The sequence below is a fragment of the Cololabis saira genome, chromosome 14 (assembly GCF_033807715.1).
Source record: "Cololabis saira isolate AMF1-May2022 chromosome 14, fColSai1.1, whole genome shotgun sequence".
NCBI classification, from domain to species: domain Eukaryota; kingdom Metazoa; phylum Chordata; class Actinopteri; order Beloniformes; family Belonidae; genus Cololabis; species Cololabis saira.
Genome location: NC_084600.1, coordinates 16,214,367 through 16,234,146, shown reverse-complemented (window position 1 = coordinate 16,234,146; position 19,780 = coordinate 16,214,367). Strand labels below are relative to the sequence as shown.

Sequence of the window (19,780 nt, the reverse complement as noted above, 5' to 3'; positions counted from 1 at the left end):
AGCACTTACTCCATCATATCCTGCAGCAAATAGTGCAGACACAATATATTACTCAGTCGTTGTCCATTGATGGTTTGTACATTTACTGGAAAGGGATGCTCCACCTTTAAAAAAAAAAGAAAGAGAGAGAGCGAGAGAGAAACACGTTTAGCGTATGATTATGCACTTTCATGATGCACAAAAGGGAACAGTTTGACCTCCTAGATGTTGAACAGTGTATACTGTACAGTAGCTCACACATTTACAAACTATAAATAAAAAAATTGATCTTTGTCACCTTAGAAGAATGAAATAAGAGTACTTGTAAAGTCAATATTTATATTGTGATAAAAAAAAGCTAGTTTTCCTAAATAGTAATGGTCCTATTGTCAATGTCTGATCCTTAGAAAGGTGACGCTATCAGCAGAGACGCCATCTATTTATGAATGGGGCTCGTCGTTGTGGGTGTGTGTGTGGGTCTCTGAAACAGAACCCCCCCCCCCCTTCAACCTGCACTGCAGAACTTTCCTCTGATCTCCACAAAGACTCTGACAAAAGTGCCTGACTCTGCATACACGCCCCGAGCCAGGAGATGGGGAGGGTGGGGGGGTTGCGAGGGAGAGGCGAAGAGGAGGAGTAAATGGGGGTGTTGGTGAAGAGAAAGAAAATAAGTCGGATGTAGGGGCAGGTGAGGGAGGGGAAAACTGGCATGAAGTATCAGAGAGGACGAGGGGAAAGTTGCAGGACGGCTGGGGGAAGAATCGGTGGGAAGATTCAGCTCGTTGAGGCTCTGCTCCAGAGGCGTGAGGGGACTCCCTTCCTGCACATGTGTCTGTTTGTCTGTGTTTCTGTCAGTCTTTCTGCTTGTCTCCCCTCCCTCCTCCCTAATTGTCTCCCATCCTGGCTGGCGCTGCAATGTGGCTTTCTCTGCAGTGAAAGCGCTGGCTGGCAGATTCCCCTTGAGTGAACCCTGACTGTGCGCAGTGAGTTGCTGCTTTGCCTCTGTCCTATCCACACTGACTCAGCGGTGTGGGCAACCGGCCGGCCCATTACCGAGCACTGGCTGCAGCAGCAGGTAAGACTGGAATTACTATGCAATCATGTTATTTAATGGAAATCCTAAGTTTAGGCAGAGCATGTGCAGAAATGTCCTTGTTAAGCTGCAGCTTTAACTTTTTTTGATTGTACTGCCTGCGCTTTTGTATGCGATGATATCAAGTGGTTAACCTTTTTCCTCTTCCCTTGTTCGTCTCCTGCCTTCCTCTGCCCTCTGCATAACCTACAGCCCCTTTCCACAGGAGTGCATTTGGAGATTTTGAGCGATATCTCTGCAAATGTAGGTGCCTCGTCTGGGACGCTCAGACATCAGACTCCTGATTCTCGCCCTTGTACGTAAGAGACGCTGAGTTGTGCAGAGGGACTGTCCAATGGCCACACGAGCCAGGGCTGGATCCTGCAGGAACATTTGTTTTGGGGCAAAGCTAGCTGCAATGGAGGTCCGGTGGATTGGAGGTGAACTCCTGAGGCTTGGCACGCCATGTACAACCTTCAGCGTGATCTTCACTTTACTGCTTGGTAAAGTCTGCCTTACATTTACTGCTTCATATGTTTGTTTGGCGTGCAGCCATTATGATATAGCTGATGTGAAAATAGCATTCTACCACACACACACACACACACACACACACACACACACACACACACACACACACACACACACACACACACACACACACACACACACACACACACACACACACACACACACACACACACACACACACACACACACACACACACACACACGTCGATGGATATTTGTTTGATGAAGCAGAGGCTCAGGTATTACATTGACCTTTAGCTCTCGTTTGTATAAAAGTACGTTTCAGTCAGTGAGTCAGATGCAAATGTGCTGATTTTCATGGTGGTTCTGTGTTGTGAAAGAATCAGTTGCTTTTCTTTTTAAGAGGTAATATTTGGTAAATATTGATTTGGATTGAAATTATGTCAACAAAAGAGAACATCGATAGAAACAAGCGACTCTGAGAATGCAGAGCTGCGTCATGAGTGCAGACATTCACATTGTGTTGCAATGGTTTAAGTGTATATAAACCATAATGGGGAGAAATGTCCAGATTAGCATCTTTAGTGATGTTTATGTGTGTCCAAGGCATTTGTTTATGATTGTTGCACGTAAATTCACTTCCATGTGCAAAACCTGACATGAGATACTTACTTTAATGGAATGGTGCATACAAAACATGAACATAAACCATATTAGCTTGATATAAGTATTTATTTAATCTTTCTTTATATATGTATATATATATATATATATATATATATATATATATATATATATATTACTGAATGTAATATATTACATTATATATATTACTACTGAGCACTTTAGATACATTAGATCATTTGAAGGTGACAAAACATGGAAATAAAGATTTGACTGCAGGTGAAAAGCAGCATTGTTCTTTATATATTTTCTCTCAAAAGTGTAATGCAACACGAGACATCTGACAGGCTGTGAACTGACCAGAACTGATCAGTTTGTGTTAACATTACGTCTACAGGAAATTAGCTTCATGTGATCAATAACAGCATTTAAGCCAGGCGAGAAATAAAGGGAGATGCCACCACAAGGACTAAAGGAGGGTTTTTCCTGTGAGCTTGTTAAAGAAGAGGCAGTGCTGTGATGATTTTCTTGTCACACGGCATATGCTTTGTGCTTAAAGTCACTGTAAGTAAGTCAGTAAGCTGTCATTTTCATAGACAGCAGTTTTTTTCTCACCTCCACCACTTCTTTTTTTTGGGGGGGGGGGGGGGGGGGCTGGCATGATTCAATTTATTCATGAATTCAATAAAAGGCCTACATTTAAGATATGTAGGGTAGAAACTAGAGCACCGGTGCTTTACATCATCTTTGAAGAGGATGCAGCCGCATTATACTTTTTGGACTTTTGTCAGCTGCAGTTATTAAAGTGATGGACAACCGAGCTCTAGTAGTACACACATAAAAAAGATGATAAGACGTGAAAATATTACAAATGAAACATAGCACATATTATATTGCAAGCTGAGGTGGCACATTTGTTTATTTTAAAAGGTGAATGAGCGACTGTGGTGTGACGCTGCGACTCTTCACTGCTGATTTTGCAGGCTCACTGTGCTGCACTGGAGATAAGACCGAAGACGTGAAAAGGAATAAATAACGTTCCCACTTACAGATTGCTCCCCTTCACTGTGATTAGCCGTTTGCACTAGCTTCAATGCCGTCCCTCCTAAATGCAGCAATACTCGCAGTGACCTTGACCACGTTGCGAGTGTTTACACGCTGTGCACGAAACACGGAGCAGGCTCCCAGGGATGTCAGAGACACTGTGTTACAGCTGCACCTGCAAACAGCAGTCATAATCAGGTCTGTACCAGCTGTTTGCCCTTGAACTTCAGATATGATAGTGTAGCTGTTTTTTTGTTGGGTTTTTTTTTAGCTCTGCACTTAAGCTGACAGTAACAAAAGCCTGTGTGCCAAAATGTGAAGTGGAACACCTGCTATATGTGTATATATATATATATATATATATATATATATATATATATATATATATATATATATATATATATATATATATATTGACTGCTTGCGTAAAGTAAAATTGAATCATTGGCGTTTCCTAATGCTGTGTGACCCTGCCGGTACGACGTATAAAGTTACACTTTTCACAAGACACATGACTAGCTTGCATCCTGTCTTGTTGACAGTAATGTTGCTCCAAGGTCATCATGATATTACCTTACAAGGTCATCCCTGTCATGAATGACGTACAAATGTGACGTTTTCATTTAAATATTTATGTAAATACTGTACATTAACTTCTGCTGACCTCAGTATAAACTTAAGTGCAGTATTAGTGGATGGCATATGTGCATCCATTAATGCATCAGCATCCGTGGTTAGTGTCAAAGGGCTTCCTAAATGCTATGCTTTTTAAAAAAATGTGATTGCTTGCTTCAGCATTTAACAAATAGTAATAGATATAAAGTCAGTACTAGTGTTGAGGTCTGGCAGACACTTGCCTTCATGGGTAGAACAAATACTGGCCTGTCTTCATTGGGCAAAAACACATTGTTCCTCTTTTCTGTCTTTAAAAATTGCCTTCCCTGTTCAAGGTTTTTCTTTTCTTGGACATTTCTGTTTCACATCTATGACATAACCACAAAATTGTTGTGGGGAAATAGTTTCATCTTAGATACTGCCATCCAGTGGATGGATGCTGGTATGGTGCGGGATGCCATTGGGATATTATGATCCATGTAAGTTTCCAAAACAGAGCAGAATTTATTATTAATAACAATAATAATGATAATAACAATAATAATAACAATAATAATAATAATAATAATAGTAATAATAATCATAATCATAATCATAATAATAATACTGTCATTTAGCAGATTCTTTTATCCAAAGCGACTTACATTTGACAGAACAAACACAACATTTCGCCTGGGGAGCAAATAGGGTTATTGGGCCTTGCTCATGGGCCCAAGGTGGTTCATCTTGGTTGTCTTTCCATCTTGGTTGTCTTGAACCTGGGTCCTCAGACCCAAGCCCAAGAATTTGTCATATGGGCCATATTTTTGACATGTCTGATCTAAAAGATCTGAATAATCTGACAATTTCAATATATCATCACACATCTCCATGCTGTAGTTAGAGCTTCTGGTTTCTGTGTAGAACTACCTCTTCTGACCACATGGGGGCATATAGATTTGCTTTGTTGACAAAACAGAAGTTATGTACAGTATATTACGGTATTTTGCAGGCGCATGTCAATGAACGGGTCTATTTTAATACATAAGGCGCACCCGGTTATAGTGTGCATGATAAAACATATAGAAAGTGAAACAAAACAGTCTGTTAAGTCGAACCCTATTCAACTCATTCACAATAACTCTTCGTTCTTCGTTGCCAGCGATAGCGGACACCTGAAGTTAGTGTGAGGTCGGAACAACGATGTATTCCAACATTTGATTATAACTGGATTGTGATATTGATTTGAAAATTGGGTTTACGCTAAAATTCTGTAAGGTAAGGTGCACTGCCGATTTTTTCGAGAATTTAAGGATTTTAACTGTGAAGAAGTTTGTGTATATTAACTATACATTTTGACATAATTATTATTAGTTTTAGTCTTTAGGTTGCATAAAAGTCTTGATTTTGGCCCGATCCTGCTCCTTCCCGTTTATTGACCAATAGTAAAGGCGCTGCACCAAGAAGGACCACCCTCCTTATTTGCATAATGAGGCAGTAATGCATAAAGTAAAGTAAAAAAGAGGAGACAAGGGGATGTAAAAACAATGAATAAGGAAAAGGAAAAACAAAATATATATATTTCCGCTTCTATTTTGAATTATGTTTGAATATAGATAGTCTAAATAGATGTAATAGATGTCTAAAACCATGGCAACAACCCAGGTCAGTGGAAAAGGACTAGCGCTGGGTGCTCTAGTCTAGGAGGTGGTTCAGGCAGCTGGTGAAGGTCCCTCAAGGACACCTCCCTAGCAAGGTGTTTTGGGTGTATCCAACAAGGAGGACGCCCTGGGGAAGACCCAAGACACGGTGGAGAGATTATATCCCTTGGCTGGGAAGAGCGAGTGGAAGTGGCTGGGGAGAGGGAGGTCTGGGCCTTATTGCCCAGACTGCTGCCCCGTGACCCAACCTCCGATAAGTAGAAGTTAATGAATCAATGGATGAATGGTCTCACTCTAAGGAAACAGGAACAAAAAAGGACAAAGCAAATAGGGGCACGGATGAGCCCCTGTGGAGCCTTAAGTCCATGTGATCGACATGTGGTCAGAAACTCAGGAGAGCTCTCGTAATCAACTGGGCTCCGGGAGGTCAGGAGCACAGGAAAGGCCAAGTGGAAAACCTCAGAGCTGCAAGTCTTCCCGAGGTCAGCGAAGTGTCACATGGAACAAGCAAAGCAGGAACCCTTTTGGGCATCGCTCAGGAGCTGAGTATAAAGAGCAGAGGTCCTTCAGGGGATCAGCCAGGGAATCAACTGGGTTGGAAGGGTAGGAACGCTTTTCAACCTGGTCCAGGACCAGTGGCGAGTGAGACCCATGAAGTAGAAACAAGCCCACCAGAACTTCATCTAAATCCAGTACAGGATCTGGCAGCATACTTGTAATTTTAAAGGCATTAACAGCTGTGATTTCCAAATGCTGTGAAGTTGTGGAAATGGCAGGAAGTGTGAGCTCGGTGGCGTTTACGTTTTTTTCAAATTTACTTAAATCCAAATAAAGTTGTAAAACCAAATATGGCATATACCTCAAAATGTAATTTTTAAGCATAGAGATGTTCACTTAACAGTGTTGTTAAAGTATAATTTTGTCTCACCATATCTGATGTTCCTCAGGTGCGTGGTCCGCTCACGGCTTGGAGATGTCCGTGGGGAAGATTCCCTTCCTGGAAGCAGTGAATGGCAGCACCGTCTTGTTGCCGTGCACATACTCCAGTTGTATTGGCATTAAAGACCTCTACTTCAAGTGGGAGTTCCTCAACAATGGCAACAACGGCACCCCAACGAAGGTAAAAACCTTATCCACGTGTGAAACGTTTCCGCTCAGCTTTCCGTTGACTTGGAGGTGGCATTTTCTTGATGATTGACAGCTTGCTGATCTTGTCAGGTGTGTGACTCTACGATACCCGCTGAGGGGGTGGACATAACAGTAGATATAACTAAAGAGAGAGTGGAGTTTGTGGGGAAAAACCTCAATAACAACGTCTCCATCTTGATATGGAACATCACCTTTGAGGACGGAGGGAAGTACTATTGTTTTGGACGCAATCCCAAAGAGAAGGACAAGAATCACACCGCCGTCTTTGACTTAATTGTAGTGGATGAATGTGAGTACTCAACATTTGTGTTGTATGTGAATTTGTATCAAAATATATTTATTTTAATTGTACAATTAATTGAATAACTCAATATAAAAGGTATCCTTTTTAATTGTTTATTTAATTATAACGTCCATGCCCAAGACATACTAGAAAAGCCTATTTAGCCCTAGAATTTGTTTATTTTTTATACTAATACTGCTCCAGTAATGTGGAAAACCATCCAGACTGCTTTACAATCTGGCCAATCACAAATATGGGACAAGACTTTGAGGCTTCCTGCCTCCATAATACGCGCACTGAAGAAAAAAAAATACAACCCTGATTCCCCCAAAAATTGTGGGACGCTCTAAAAAAAAAAAAAAAAAAGTAAAATAAAACAATGACTTGCAAATCTCATAAACCCATAATTACAGAACAAAAACAACATATTAGGTGTTGAAACTGAGACATTTTGCCATTTTATGGAAAATTTTGAATTTTGATGGCAACACATGTTGGAACATGGCAATGTTGACCATCCTGTAGCTGTAGCTTTTAACAACAGTCTGTAAACGTGTAAGAAGTGAGGACACCAGTTGCTGGAGTTGTAGGAGAGGAATGTCGTCCCGTTCATTTCTGATGCAGGAGCTGCTCAACAGTCCTGAGCCTTTGTTGTTGGATTTTTAGTTTCACAATGCAATAAAAGTTTAGTATTTCTGAAAGAGCTGGTCAGTAAAGCACCCAGTGCTCTTCTCCTGCCAAGCCATGCTGTTTTGATGGTTGTAGTATGAGGTTCAACATTGTCTTGCTGATATATGCAAGGCCTTCCCTGAAGGGGAACAAGAGCTTTGGAAAGTTGATCACAAACTATGTGCTGGCTATATGATAGCCTTCAAGCCTTAAAGCCTTTACAGACTCCCTAGCAATAGTGCAGATGCAGGCAATCACCCTGCCACAGTCATGGCGGAAAGAAATCCCCCACCCCCATCAGAAGGACTTCAGAGCCAGTACACAGATTTGGCACATTTTACACCAGATCCCCTTTCTGCAAGCACAGGGAGTCACAACCAGCCGGGGATCGATGCAGGGTTTTCTGCCAACCACATGGACCACTACGCCACGGGAGCCTTCGGCTCAGCTGCTGGACCTTCCCCAAAATACACTTCCTTACACACAGTATAGCTGGTTATGAAACTGTTGCCTCTTTTTCAACAGATTCTTTTACGAGAGGTAAATGTAAAAGTCAACATGCAAGATTTATTTTTAAGGAAGTTTGATTGGTCACTACCCCTTTTCCACCAAAGAGCTAGAGCTGGTTCTGGACCAGTGCTGGTGCTGGTTCACAACCCGTTCAACTTAGGAACCAGCTGAGAACCGCTTTTCTTTTTCATACCCCGGGGTGCTAAGGGGAACCACGTCATTACGTCACTGCAAACATCAGTTACAACAACGTCGTTGTTCTAATACGGACCATATCGCTAAGACAGGTTGTCTCCTCCTCAGACCACTGCTGCTTTGTTGAATCCATATTAATTCTTATTTGAAAATGTGTCCGTCTCGCAGTCTTGCTATTGCCGTTTGTCTTAACAACTCCGCCCCCTATATGTAAGCGGTTCTTTCCTCTAGCCCAGCAAAGAGTTGGTGCTACCTTGGAAGCGTTTTTTTCGGAGCCAGTTCTTTGTCAGTGGAAACAGAAAGCTCGGTTCCAGACTCAGCATTGGCCCAGAACCAGCCCTGGAACCGGTTTGGTGGAAAAGGGGTATTAGAAAAGAGGTGAATATAGGCTAGCTGGAGCTTTGTCAGAGTCGGTTATTGGATGCACAGAGAAAAAAAAGCAGTATGTACCATCCCAACAAATTCTGGGCTAATAACAAATTGGCCAATTCCCAAAATTGATAATATATAGACCAAAAGTGAAAATATACCCAGTCCATTACAACAAATCATCTTTGACTGATTCTGTATGTTTTAAATCTGTATGCGTAGTGCAGACAGGGTCACCCACAAGTCACAGTGAGCAGTTCTGCCTACAGTGTAACCTGTAAATGATCTGTTTCGAGGCTTTTTGAGTTTCTTTTGTTCTGATCATCTCCTCGTGTCTGCAGTGAGAGTGGTGGACAAAACGCTGACCATCATGATAGCCTCAGCTGTGGGTGGAGCCATTGCGTTCCTGATGGGCTTCATGCTGCTGAAAAACTTCACTCTCTTTGTTATGGCCAAGATTGAGGAGAAAAAGTAAGTTTTCACAAAGCCCTGAATGTTTAAACAGTCCAACAGTTTCATATTGTTTCATCAGATTCCACAGCTGGTTCTTAGCAGCGTTTCAGTTAAGCCAGGATGCTGAAGTCTGTTTAAAGCCGCAGGAGTTTTACATGTGAGTTTGACCCGATGTGTTTTCTAAAGTATCTCCATTTTTCCATCCATCTCTGCTGCAGTAAGGAGTGCCTTGTATCTTCATCAGGGATCGACAACACAGAAAATGGCCTCTCAGGATCCAAAGCTGGTTCAAAACCAACACCAAAAAAGAAATGAGACAGTGCATGTGAAACAACATGGGCAGTTATATTTATATCATATTTGCATAGTTCTCCACATGCAAATACGTTTTTCATAAATCAGGATTCTTTATGTTCAAATTAATCATTCTGGCTGTGACATTCAGACGGGAAAATAAACACATGTACCAAAGGTGCATAAAGTAACTGAGCAGATGAAATACAACTTGAAAATGTGTAAGATCAAAAATGCTAACATAATTATTCAAAATTAGCACATCATTTGTACATAATTTTATCATTTGCATTTCACAAGTAATTTCACCAACCATAGATTTTCTACGTAACATATTTAAGATGTTTAACCACGACTGAGCTGGAGAGAAGTTACAGTACACTCAGTTTTCAGAAAAAATAAGAATTTTTATTAAATAAAACATAAATATGTAATTAGATGAGGCTTCCCAAATAAATGGTTTCTAGTGACTTCATAAACAAACTTAACTGTATTTTGAAAAAGAAGCACGTCTAGAATTTGATGCCAGGGATTCGCAGGAGACAAATATTTACCATATTAGTCTTTTAAATACAGACATCAGACATTAAATTGTTCCTTTTTTCTTTGTGTAATGCAGTTCCAGATACCGTTCTACATGCAATGCCAGACTTCTTTACTTGCTGTTGCCTGACAGTTTCCCATGAAGCATTGCAAACGGCTTTAAGGTCACACACAGTCAAATCTGATTTTAGACCTTTCCATTTACGAAGTTGGATATTTTTACACTCCTTAACTCATTGCACAATATAATCCATTGTAGATGGTGAAATACCAAAATTATTTGCAAATTCGGGATGAGAAATGTATCATTTTTGAAGTTATCAGTGATTATCTGATTGGGTTTAACACACAAAGCGGAGCCCTTGTGGGATTTTGTGGGCACTGCTTTTATAGCCAGTCCCGGTATAGACCCTTGAAAACATTATACAGGTCTAACTTCACTTGCTTGGAGTCGCTGCTGCCAAAAGAGGTTCACTTGCTCACCTGTCAGTGGTTGACTCTGATCTCTGTATCTTCTTTTTTGTTCCTTTCTTTACTTACTCAGAGGTACCAGCAACAACAGGCCAGAAGCCTATAAGACAGTTTTCCCATCATTGTATGTAGCTTCTTTTTTTGTTTCTTTTTTTTTTTACATATATATAGGGGGAGGGGGGGTCTGAAAATGAGAACCCAGGAAAACACACAACGGGCACACAAGACTTTGGAATCTGTTAGAGAGAACAAACAAACAGAAACGGGAACAGGCAGAGACATAAACCACAACCATTCCAGATCTCTAAAACTAAATCAGGACTAGGTTCCTGCGATTATCTGTCCCCCAAAACTGTGTGGTGAGCATGTAGGTGAGTGAGCAGGTGTGTATGTCTGCGTAACTGTGTGTGTGCAAAGTGAAAACAAGGCTTTATCTGAACTGCAACTAGAGTGGAGGAGGGAGGGCACAACCCCGCCACCCAAGAGACCAGAAGCCGACAAAGAAGAAACCCGAACCCAGGCCACCAGCCGCCCTCCCATGGAGGGCCAAAAGAGGGCGGGAGGAAACCCCCCTGCCAGTAAGTCCCACCCCCTCAGAGGGAAGTCCCGGACGGGGCCCCTATGACCACGGGAGGAGGCAGCCAGGAAACCCACGGTGACGGACAAGGACCCGGCCGAGCACCAGCCACTCAACGTAAGCCGACCCCAGGGCCAAGAGGTCCACAGCCTCCAGGCCCACAACCCCCGCCCGGCGAGAGACCAGCCTGCCCGGAGAGACGGGGCCACCTTGACCGTCGACGCCGACGGGAACCCCACAGCCAAAGGCGTCCCCAGCTGCAAGGGCAGCGGGGGCAAGCAGAGACAGGCACGGAGCACGAGAACCCACCCCACACCCCCACTCCCTGCCCCCAAGGGCCACTAGAAGCCCGTATCCCAGCGCCCCGAGTCAACCCCCAGTCCCAAGGGCTACAGGATTACCACCCACCCGACCCCACTAGTTGATGAAGCCCATAAACGGGGACCAGAGAGAATGCAGTTCTGCCGAATGATGTTTAATGGAAGCAGACATTATCTCGTTACTGATATGATCTGACAAAAGATTCCTAAATTGATTAATACATAGATTAAACTGTTGTCTCCAGTTTATAAGAATGGTTTTCTTTGCGATACATAAAGTAATGAGAACCAAGTGAGCCAAGTTAGGTTCCAGGAATTCTGCAATTGAGCCATGTGGATAAATCTTCACATACCTCCATCCAAAATTTCTGCACAGGTTCACAAAACCATAAAACATGCATATAATTATCAGGGGTGTTCTATGTGAGCCGATATTAGAGGTTGCAAAACCCATCTGGAACATCCTTTGTCCTGTATAATGTGTCCTGTAAAGAACTTGTTTTATTGTATAAGTTACAAGTTTGGATTGTTGGTCATAGTGAAAATATTTAAACATATTTTTGAACAAAAAATTTGATTAGTGTTAAGAGATAAATCAGCCTCCCATTTTGAAATCGGAAGAGAGACTAAGTTATTTATTTTGGAAATTAATAAGCATAGTTTTGATAGTAATTTTAGGGTGTTTAGATTAAGTAATTATGTCACCTTAATGGAAAGTTGAAGATCCAGTTGGTTGAGTTTATATTTTTTAATTATTATGGACTTGAATTGTTGGTATTTTAAAAATGTGTTACTGCTAATCCGATATTGAACAGTGAGTGTGTTAAATGGTACAACATTTCCGCTTATGATTATGATTATTAAGAAGTAGTACTGGAAGTTGGGTAAGTCTAAACCTCCACAGTCTGGTTTTTTGTAGCGTTTTTAAGCTAATGCGTGGTGGTCTGTTTTTCCATAGAAATTTTGATACGTATGAGTCCAGTGACTTAAACCATGAGGAAAGGGGTTTGAAGGGTATCATTAAGAAAAGATCATTTATTTTTGGTAAAACCATCATTTTGATGGTGGCAATTCTCCCCATGAGTGAAATGGGAAGAGAATTCAATCGGGTAAGATCATCTCTTTTAAGAGCTGAACATAGTTTAGTTTTGTTAACTCTGACAGCCTAGGGAAGATGTTTATGCCTAAATATCTGATGTTTCCTGATTGTAATTTAGTAGTGGCTGTATTCTGGAAATTGCAGTTAATACACAAAACTGTGGATTTGGATCAGTTGATAGAAAAGTCAGATAGAGATGAAAATCCATCTATGATCTCTGCATCTTCAACAACAGCCTCACTAGTAATTCTATCAATGTTTTTCCTTCCTTGTCTCTCGCAATTTCTTCTGGCATTTCTGGCATCACTTTCTAGATATGTTTAAAATATCTGAACACAACTGAGTTAGTCAGTGAAGAGACTTGGAATCATGTCCTTTTAAACCTTTAAACCTTTAAATGGTCAAACAAAGCAGCGATTTACAGATTTCTGTCACCGTAAAGGGGACACAACCCTGGTAAACATAGCGTAGAAGGAGACAGCTATTACAAAGATAATCTGTAGTTTAATTTAATATAAAGTTTCCACACTTTTTCCACATAAGCTATTTATAACCAAGTGCATTAGTTGGTTTAACAATGACAACAGAAGCAAATGATGTGCTCATTTTATTACGTCATGGGAATGTTTTAATTTGTATGTAAATTTCTTATTATCGGTGTGTTAGTAAGTAAATCAGATAGTTGTGTGTCACTTAGCAATATTCTGCCACTTTGCAATCCTTATATATCATTATTCGCTTTTGCCGGAGCCACTTAAAAAAAAAAGGGGTTAGAAAAAAAGTATTTGACTGTTTTTCATAATTACATAAAGTAAAAAAAAATAAAACTTGTCTAAGTGCTTGAAACATAAAACATGCACCACAACTATGCACCCATTTTCTCTAAATGTGTATTAATCCTCTTCTAACAAACACCAAATTCACTTATACTAACAATGTTTCTGAGTGCTATCGAAGATTCTGATGTTAGCAAGCAAAGATAACATCAGCTAATGTTAACTTCGTTTGAAAGACATCTGCAGCAACTCTAAGAGAGAAAAAAGCAAACTCTGTATGTGTTTATTCCAACAACTATAAGAGCAAATAGAGGTTTTATGTAGATCAAACACCAAAATCATATTGACACAAAATTGTAGGATTCAGCTCGTTTCTTCATCTTATTGCGTTGCTTGGTGCCTGTTTGTGTGCCCTAATGCTCATTTAACACCGCTACAGCAAAGACACGGTGAGCTTTTAAACTTGAACGATAGACAATCCCATTGAACTAGCCCCCACCCCCTGGAAGGATGAATTACCAGAAGAAAATGCTGCTTTTAAGGCAAATAATTAATGCTATGCTTGTTAAATCATTTTATGATAATCCTTCCTAATGCTTGAATGCAGATGCACTTTTGGATGCACAACCTCTAATGTTTTCACACAGGTCGTACCATATCTGAAGTGAACTGTATTTTATGCCATGATAATGTCATTGCGCTAAGGCTGAGCATTATCCCGTGATCTCCGATACTGTATTCCCGGAGCACACTCTATAAATATCATTTGCTTGGCACGAGCCTCTGTCTGGAAATGCCCCTTTCTTCTCCGAAAACATTCATCATATCAGTGTTTCGCTGTTTGTGATACATAATTCTTATCTATTGCTCTGCACTGAAACAGATTAACCACCTTGCCCTGCAGAGTCATGCAGAAAGCCACCCAATTATTTAGATTTTATTGGTGACATGACCGCTGGATCACGTCTCAGACTGCAGATATAGTGAGGGGCTGCAGTTTGAAAACATGCCCTGCTCCATGGAGAGAGGACGGAGGTGATGCTTTCATTGGAGCCCTGTGACTGTGCCAAACAAAAGTTATTTCTGAGCATCACCACAGAAGATGAATGTATCCACATCAAACTGAGTGAAACTGTAAATGATTAGCTGTATTTACAGCATATATGTGTTGCACATCTAAGACTTTGAATGTCTGGCTTGAAAAAGAAATACCTCTAAAAAGCGACTGATGTGGGTAACCACTGAGTCATTTCTGATATAAAGGTACCTCTCCTGTCTCAGTAGTTGGTAAGTGGATGTTTTGTGGAGTGGAGTACTGTATACTCACTGTTATCTTAAAAATGTTGTGCCTCTGATCTTTCATCATTGGTTTTAAGCAATATGATATTACAGCGTTTCGGGGACTGTATTGATGGGACTATACCGGGAAATGTATTGTTGTTTTTTTCATGTTTGTAATCCATATCTGTTTTGAACCTGTTTGTTATTTGTCCAAGTGTGATGTAAAGAAGGAAAGCAGCACACACGAGGAAATGGGGAGATCCCAGGAAATGTTGTCATTGGATACTTAAAGTGATGTATTTCCATGATAGATTCGAGGTAATACTCATTCCTGTACACTTTCCGGGACCTCTATGAATAATTAAATTAATTACTTATATTGCGTATGTTATGACTGACCCAAAGAATTAAAAATTGGAAACTTCTCTGTTCAAATCTTGAATTTTCAGCAAACAACAAATAAGATGTTCATTAATGAAAGACCCTAAGAGGTTGATGCTACTTCAACCTCTCCTGTCAGCACATTCATAGACACGTGTAAGGCTTTGTATCCACCTACACGTACAAACGAACGTCCTACTGTGCGGAAGTCTTTGACAAAGATGCTGCAGAAATATAAAGTGTATTGCTTATGCAAGAAATAGCTTGTGCAATATTATTTTTTCATATGTGTCTTTAATATACAGAGAAATCTTGGGTAAATTGTATCGTCATGAAATCAAATCTTAACTTTGTTTGTTTGGACTGTTGTCAATTTTGCACCATGTTTTGCCGGACAAATGTATTTAATTGCAATAATCAAATGATGTGTATGTTTCCCAAGTGAATAATAGTTATTCTGTAAGCTGGTTTTATTTAAAGTGATTTTTTTGTTTGAATTACCATCTATGTAGTTCAGTTACACGAAAAACAAAGCCTTAGGTGAAACTGTCGAAGTGAGTGTACGAGTATGAAACTAATGATGAATGTATTCTATGCAAAACAAAACAAAACTGAATCCTCTTGCAGTTTGTCACGCTGCAGCATGACGTTACTGTAACATCTTTGTAAGCAATACAACAGCAGGAGGAAGTGGATATGGGAGCTGGGATGATGGGATGTAGGGTGAATGGATCTAGAGTGGAGCATTGACATGACTGGAGCCCCTGTACTTGATCAGGCCCCGTTAAGCCTGCAGACTCAATATATAATACTCCCCTCTAACCCATAACCCCCCCCCCCCCATTGCTCTGCATCAAATATACAGCTACAATGCTTGGCTGCAGATAATGTTCTTTTTTTAACCTCTCACTCATGCATAGCAACCTTTGATCTCTTTATTATCAGCTATGAACAAGAAATCTAATAAAGTTTTGAATAAAATCTGTCTTGGTTTGTTGTGTGCCTCTTGCTGGGCAAAAAGGGGGAATAATTGCCTCAACTCAATGAGCACTTGAAGAACCCCAGTATTTAAACTCTGATGTAGACTCTCAGTCAAAGGTTTGAATCAAGACAACTGAGGAAGAAAAACAAGCCCAGTTGCCTTGAGTCAAGTGTTTGATAGTTCCCAGTGACTTATAGTTTATGAACTTGAAGCATGAACTACATTCCTGAATTCACCTCTATGTAAAGAGCTAACAGATATTAATTATACCAAGGCTTAATTATACCGACTATAATAGTAAAAAACATAAATCAACACAGGAGCATTAACACTGTGGAGTTTAACTGTACTTTGAATGAATAACATTATGGTTATTGGTCTGACAGGCATCACAGAGACCAGGAAAGGACATAAGTAACCGCTAGCAGAAAGACATGAGTTAGTGATGTGAGGAGAATCAGTACGGAGCTGGGCAGGTGTGCTGTGAGTTAACGTTTACTAACGACTGCTAACATGATTTTAACCTGATTTTCACAGGTAAGTGTCTCTGTGTTAGTGATGTCCTGGCAAAATAGTTCCACTTTAATCACTGACCTCCCAATCTGCTTCGGACTATGTAATTTCCACCAGACAGACACTATCCATCCACGTGTTTGTCTCAGCTGTAACTGCAAAGAGGTTAACTGTAAAAAAAAGGGAGTATCAGATATGCAGTCCGAGAAGACGGGATCTCTTCTCTGTTGAAGAGCTGACACCGCCTCGTCCACCGGGGGCCCCGCTCTTTCACAGAGCAACGATCTGCTCATTGTGGCAGGGTGGAGGATTGGGCGTGGTCTGCGGGGGAGCAGTGCTCACGTAGGTGGCGCGGGTCGGTTCAGCTGATTGGGCACAGGTGCGTCCAATCATTCTCTCCTCCCTGCCTGTGCATTTAAGCGGTGGGCTGATTGTGCAAAGGGGGCTGTAGAGTGTGATGACACGGACCTGTTTGAGACCCGGACACAACGGCTGTCGTGTGGGTACGTGTTTGGTGACAAATAAAGTCAACCATTTCTCCGCTAAACTTCGTGTCCTCATTCCTGTAGACTGACCCCGGTAGCACGAGTTGGCTACACTCGTCTTTCCACTTGAGCAACATGGAGCTTTGTCTTCAGAGCAGTGAGATAATGCTGCAGAGAGATACGCTTCTTTCCCTGCCATGACTCTGTTTTCACTTTCCTGCACATTCAGTTTTGTTTGGAGAGTTGCTTTCTGCAGCTTTTCCAGGCCTTCCTCTTCTCTTCTTCAATCATCTTTAGTTTTCCTCCATTTCTTTCATCTTATTAGTTATTGCAAAACATTACCTACTGTAGAGAAAACATAAAATTATTGGTAGACGATGACAGAACTACCATCCTATGTTTATTTTTGGGGTTTCTCGCTGTAATCGGCCTATTATAAGGTCAAGTCAACTTTATTGTTAATTCTGGCATGTGCTACACAATACAGGATCATAATTGTCATCCTCAAAGGCCTTACGGTGCGGCAGCTGAACAAAAAACACACAAAAAGAATAAAAATATAAAGAAAAAAAACGTTTTTAAAGAAATATGTTCTGTACAGTATATGAAATATAAGACAGGAACGGGTGGAATGGATGAATAAGGTCTTAAAGTTTCAATGTAAAGCAGCAAGAGATCAAAACTTTGTGAGGGGGGGAAATAACTACCAGTTCTACTTGTAATAGTTCATATTTTTAAATATGCTTTTTCATTGCTTCAATGGGGCCTGTGACCTGAGGCAGAGAGGAAAAAATGCAAAAGAGGATTATGCAAACGAGAGATCCTTCAGTGGAAGCATACAGCTGATGTTGCAGTTCTTAGCCGGGGACTGTAGCCGTTTGGACAACCAGAGCGTTCCTGTCTAATATGTGTTGCAGTGACATAGAATGTTAACTTACTAACAACTCACAGCAATAATAACAAATCAACCAAATACAGAGATAGCAGATGACTACTTTGTAAGAAATACTGACTCTGAAGTTTTCCTTTGTCAGGTTCCTTTAAAGATACACTTTTGTATAAGTCATAGATTACAGCTATAATTGAAGTGAGATCATATTTTACAACACAGAACAAAAGAATACAAAAAGATAACAGACGATTCAAGTTGATACCAGACAAAACGGGGTATTAAACGGTCAAAAAGGAGTAAAATGTTCAGACAACTTTGATCAGCTTTGTTTTACATCATCAATAAATATGTCATGTAGAGCAACAGGAAATGTTGAGGAGTGGAAGTAAGCAATTACAGGTAGGACATAAATAAGTAAATAAAGAGGAAAAATACAAGCCTATACATCTATATATAAGATCCAGTCACAGTCCAGTCGACTTTCACGCCTGAGTCTTGTCAAGGTGTGGAAGAGTTGGACCCAGATGCAGGAGTTTTAAATCAAACCAAAGTGCTGCTGAGAAGGATTCTTAAAAAAACAAGAGCTTGAACATGAAAAACCTCAAAACCTGACAGGACACGTGGAGGGAAGAAACAGTAAGGACCAGCGAGGAACAAAGGAAAGACAAGACAAGATATACACACAAGGATTTGATGAGACACAGGTGCAAACGATCAAGACGGATGGGAACAAGCGAAGTCAAGACAAAACTTAAACACAAAGACACGGGAACTAAATACCAAGTTTACTGGTCTAAACGAGGTGTGGCTCCGTACTTAAGAAAACAAGAAAAAAGACGAGCAGATTAGTCACGTGTCTCAAGAGTTTCTTTTAAAGGTGTATATATATATATATATATATATATATATATATATATATATATATATATATATATATATATATATGTTTGATGTTTTTCTTTCTTGCTTTCTTTTTCCTTCTAACTAATTGCACATCAGGGAATTTTCTGAGCAGTTGATGAAAAGTTACATCTGCTCCTCTCTCCAACTCGCTAGACCTGCTCCAGTTTGCATGCTGGTCCACTGATGATGTCATCAGGTCCACCGTGAAGCCTTCGCTCTGACGCTGCACACCGTCCTCTCCCATCTGGACCCATGGGAACACATACGTGAGGATGCTGTTTGTTGTTCCCAGCTCAGCATTCAACACCACTAGTCTGGGAGCTAGTCCAGAAGCTCTAGATCATGGACCTGAACTCACTTGTCTGTAAATAGATTGTAGATTTTCTGATGGACAGAGCGCAGGAGGTGCAGATGGGTGGCATCTTGTCCTCCACTTTGACACTGAGTATAGGTCCCGCTCCAGTTTATATTTCCTGACCATCACAAAAGACTGTTCTTCCTGGGAGCCTCAGGAAGCTCCAACTTTGCCCCATGACCCCTCTGCACTTTTTACCGTGCACTGTAAAAGCACTGAATGTGCCTTGACTGGCTCCTTCACTTCCTGGTACAGCATCATCAGAGCACTTAAACTGATTTTAAACTGGAAATTAGTTTGATTATAAATTTGTTATAGCAGATAAGATTGTTCTAGTACATTATTAGAAAACTGTTTGAATTTGACTGCCCTTGTTTGCCCTTTAAAGTGCCCTGAGATCACTTTTGCGTGGGGTTGATATAATAAACATAAACTAAGATGGATGAAGTGAAATAGTTGAAGATAAGATATAAAATACTATAACTGAGGATGGATACATATGCATAAACCCTGAACACTCGCCAGGTGTGAGGTGTACATGTGGGCCTGCGTGCTGTTCTCACGTTGACCAGCAGAGGTCAGTGTTGAACAACATTCCGACCGACACACCTCAACCTCTGGCCACAGCAGCTCGCAGAGGAAGCTGCAGATGCTGAGAGGTACAGTGACCTCTGAGTAATTGACAGGCATTTGCTGTTACGTTTTGGCTACTTCTACAACCTTTTATTTCTTGATTATTCTTATTAACGAGGCTACAGACTCCTGTTTTCTAATTTACTGTATATGAAAACATATTTCCCCCACTATATTAATA

The 19,780-nt window shown here is 40.7% G+C and overlaps 1 protein-coding gene across 1 annotated transcript; it reads left to right on the top strand.

Annotated features, from left to right (window-relative positions):
• Positions 1-733: 733 nt before the first annotated feature.
• Positions 734-15,782, top strand: scn4bb (sodium channel, voltage-gated, type IV, beta b). Its single transcript, XM_061739936.1, has 6 exons — positions 734-1,054; positions 1,265-1,554; positions 6,414-6,586; positions 6,685-6,904; positions 8,983-9,112; positions 9,313-15,782. Exons 2-6 carry the CDS (start codon positions 1,407-1,409, stop codon positions 9,407-9,409), a joined length of 768 nt encoding a protein of 255 aa, XP_061595920.1. The 5' UTR covers positions 734-1,054; positions 1,265-1,406; the 3' UTR covers positions 9,410-15,782.
• The last annotated feature ends 3,998 nt before the right edge of the window (positions 15,783-19,780 follow it).

Coding starts and splice junctions, on each gene's coding strand:
- scn4bb (XM_061739936.1), top strand. CDS start 1,407: ATGGCCACACGAGCCAGGGCTGGATCCTGCAGGAACATTTGTTTTGGG. Junction 1,555..6,413: donor GATCTTCACTTTACTGCTTG/GTAAAGTCTGCC, acceptor GATGTTCCTCAG/GTGCGTGGTCCGCTCACGGC. Junction 6,905..8,982: donor CTTAATTGTAGTGGATGAAT/GTGAGTACTCAA, acceptor TCGTGTCTGCAG/TGAGAGTGGTGGACAAAACG.